Below are 2,500 nucleotides of genomic sequence, written 5' to 3'. Positions count from 1 at the left end.
AAGTTGCCCTGAGGCACAGATCTAGGATCAGCTAATGCGACTTAAATGTGTATGTTAACCATCCAGGGGGAAAACACAAAGCTGACCTTAGATCAGTGTCTATGGTGAAACTTGGCCCTATAGAAGGATAGGCATGAGTCATATGCTACAGTACATGAGTTGTGCTTGAATGCGAAAGTAAACAAGGCTATGAGGACAGATCAGAACACCGTTTTAACACTGTTAGGGTTCGCTGTTTCACTAGGCTTTAACACTCTCTGGAGGTCAGGGGAGGCCGGGGGAGGTAGAAATCAGAATTTAATGTGTTTTTGATACTATTCCTCCTTCTGTTCCATGCATTACAATGAGCCCGTCCTCCGATTTCTACCTCCACTAGCCTCCCCTGCTGGAAATGATCCTTGTATTTGTAACACTGGTACTGCTAATGTCTGGATGGGTTTGAAGAACATTGATATTTACTTCAAAGAGCTACAACTTGTAGATTGGACTTTCTATAAAAATTGGCTACAACTCTAGAGTAGATTTCAACTACTATTTTCAGGTGTACTGGATATCTACATTTCATATCTGCGATATATAACACAGAGAAAGGAGGAGACAGATCTACTTGAATCATGTCTACGGTACTGGACGGGTGTTGTCCCCAGGAAGAGGATTTCATTGGATGGTAGCGAGTCTTTGACTAACAGTCCATAATAGTCGAAGGGGAGTGTCTATGTTTGTTGTCCAGAGTCAGACGCTGAGGAGGGTTCTGAATGATGTCACAGAGAAGGCGGCGGTGGGCGGGCTCAGGGCTCAGGTCCGGCGGGGCTCCAGCCTATAGGAGAGCTGCGTCAGGATCCTCTGGTTGTCGATCACGCCCAGCTTCCTGACGTAGCCCCGCACCTCCGCGTGATTCTTATTGGGCTGGCACACATCAGGGTCTGGAGGGTGGGGGGTGGAGAGAGGGGGAGAGAGGGAGAGAGGGAGAGAGAAGGAGGGGGAGAAGAGAAGAGAATTGGTGGAGAACTAAAAGAAGACCCATAATAGTGTTTTTGTTGTTGTTGTTTCTTTCAGTTAGATTTGGCCGGTTCATAAAAGCCATGTTCAAAGGGAGATGAGTGACTTACTGAACAGCTGACTTCTGCAATGTCTCACTGCACGGATCGTGTTCGCAATGATACGCTGGAAAGAAAAAGAAAATACGAGAATTTCTTAAGAAGCATCCCATGTTATGGCAAGTCTGATGTGCCAAACACAAACAATATCGTTATTGTGAAAAACAGACAAAGCGTGGTCGTGTAAAAATAGTATTGATACATTGATCAATATTAAAAGCTTTTGTGTCACTCACCATCTTCTCAAAGTTCACCATGTTGTCTATGAATGTCTTGTTGCCCTCGTGAGTGAAAGTCATATCTGTGAAGAGAACAAGAACAATGTAAGAACAATGTATCAGATTTGGGGAATAACTTTTGTTTGTTCTAGTCATTCTATTTCTATGATATGTCTGACCTTTGAGGAGGAGGGGCATGAAGGGGATGATTGGCGGCTCCAGTTTGGTGACAGTCAGCCGGTAGGCCCTGTGGTTTCTGGACGGGTCCTGAGAATACACACACACACACAGAATAGGTCAAAGGTCAAAACCTTTGCTCTCCTTAAAATAAACCTTTGTCTTTAGCTGCTAAGAAGACTACGAAGAACAACTCACCATCATGCTCTCAAACTCAGCGTAGAACTTCTTAAACTTGCTGGGGAGTTTCTGCCAACAGAGAGAGAGAGAGAGAGAGGAGGGGGGGTTCAGGGTTCATTCAGCTTCACGGTTCAGTGGTTTTATAGACATCTGTGGTGTATGTGGTCTAACATTAGTCCTGTGGTCTAGTAGTGGTCTAGTAGTGGTTTACCTCCCAGGTCTGGGTCAGGCGGCTGACTGCAGGGTTGCTCATCCCCATGATGATGGCAAAGAACGAGTTGAGGTTCTTGAACTCCCGACAGCTGCAACCACAACAATAAGAGATTAGGCTCTACTCATACATTCATCATAACATTATTATCTGTGTGTGTGTGTGTGTTTCTGTACATGTGTGTGTGTGTGTGTGTGTGTGTGTGTGTGTGTGTGTGTGTGTGATGTTTGTATTACAGAGGCGGCAAGCCTACTCACTGGGCAGCGATCTTGATGAACTTCTTGAGCAGCTGGACTCGTTTGCTAAGCTGACCACAGAGACACACCTCGGTGACCACCCACAGCTGCACCTGGTTGAACCTCCTCAGGAACAGGTCCAGGTTGGCCGTGGTCCTCCTGAAGCTCTGGCGGCCAAACGTGTGGTACAGCAGCTCGTGCTGAGGGTGTGTGGGGGGGGGGGGAATGGTATCAGAACTTTTATTGAACTTCATTTGATCGTGCGCCTACTTCTAACCAAGACAGTCTGGAGGAGCTTCCGTGGCTTGTGAATGGATACAGAGATGCATAGACACAGTCGATAGCAGCTGTGTCAGCCAGTAACTGTTGCACAACGTTATA

General features: G+C 46.3%; 1 protein-coding gene across 1 annotated transcript in view; it reads right to left on the bottom strand.

The window, feature by feature from the left end:
* Nucleotides 1–795: 795 nt before the first annotated feature.
* The window catches only part of LOC310819238 (rap guanine nucleotide exchange factor 4-like), a gene marked incomplete at both ends in the record, with an annotated part of 18,418 nt that continues 16,713 nt past the window's right edge, over nucleotides 796–2,500 (bottom strand). Inside the window, 7 exons of the mRNA XM_083690482.1 lie at nucleotides 796–923; nucleotides 1,110–1,164; nucleotides 1,334–1,398; nucleotides 1,495–1,582; nucleotides 1,691–1,741; nucleotides 1,884–1,974; nucleotides 2,141–2,319. Coding sequence (XP_083546608.1) covers nucleotides 796–923; nucleotides 1,110–1,164; nucleotides 1,334–1,398; nucleotides 1,495–1,582; nucleotides 1,691–1,741; nucleotides 1,884–1,974; nucleotides 2,141–2,319 — 657 coding nt within the window. The remainder of the gene's footprint in view (nucleotides 924–1,109; nucleotides 1,165–1,333; nucleotides 1,399–1,494; nucleotides 1,583–1,690; nucleotides 1,742–1,883; nucleotides 1,975–2,140; nucleotides 2,320–2,500) is intronic.

This window comes from Argentina silus (genome assembly GCF_951799395.1).
Source record: "Argentina silus genome assembly, chromosome: 18".
NCBI classification, from domain to species: Eukaryota; Metazoa; Chordata; class Actinopteri; order Argentiniformes; family Argentinidae; genus Argentina; species Argentina silus.
The sequence above is the reverse complement of the archived record's forward strand: the minus strand, read 5'-3'. Positions and strand labels throughout refer to the sequence as shown.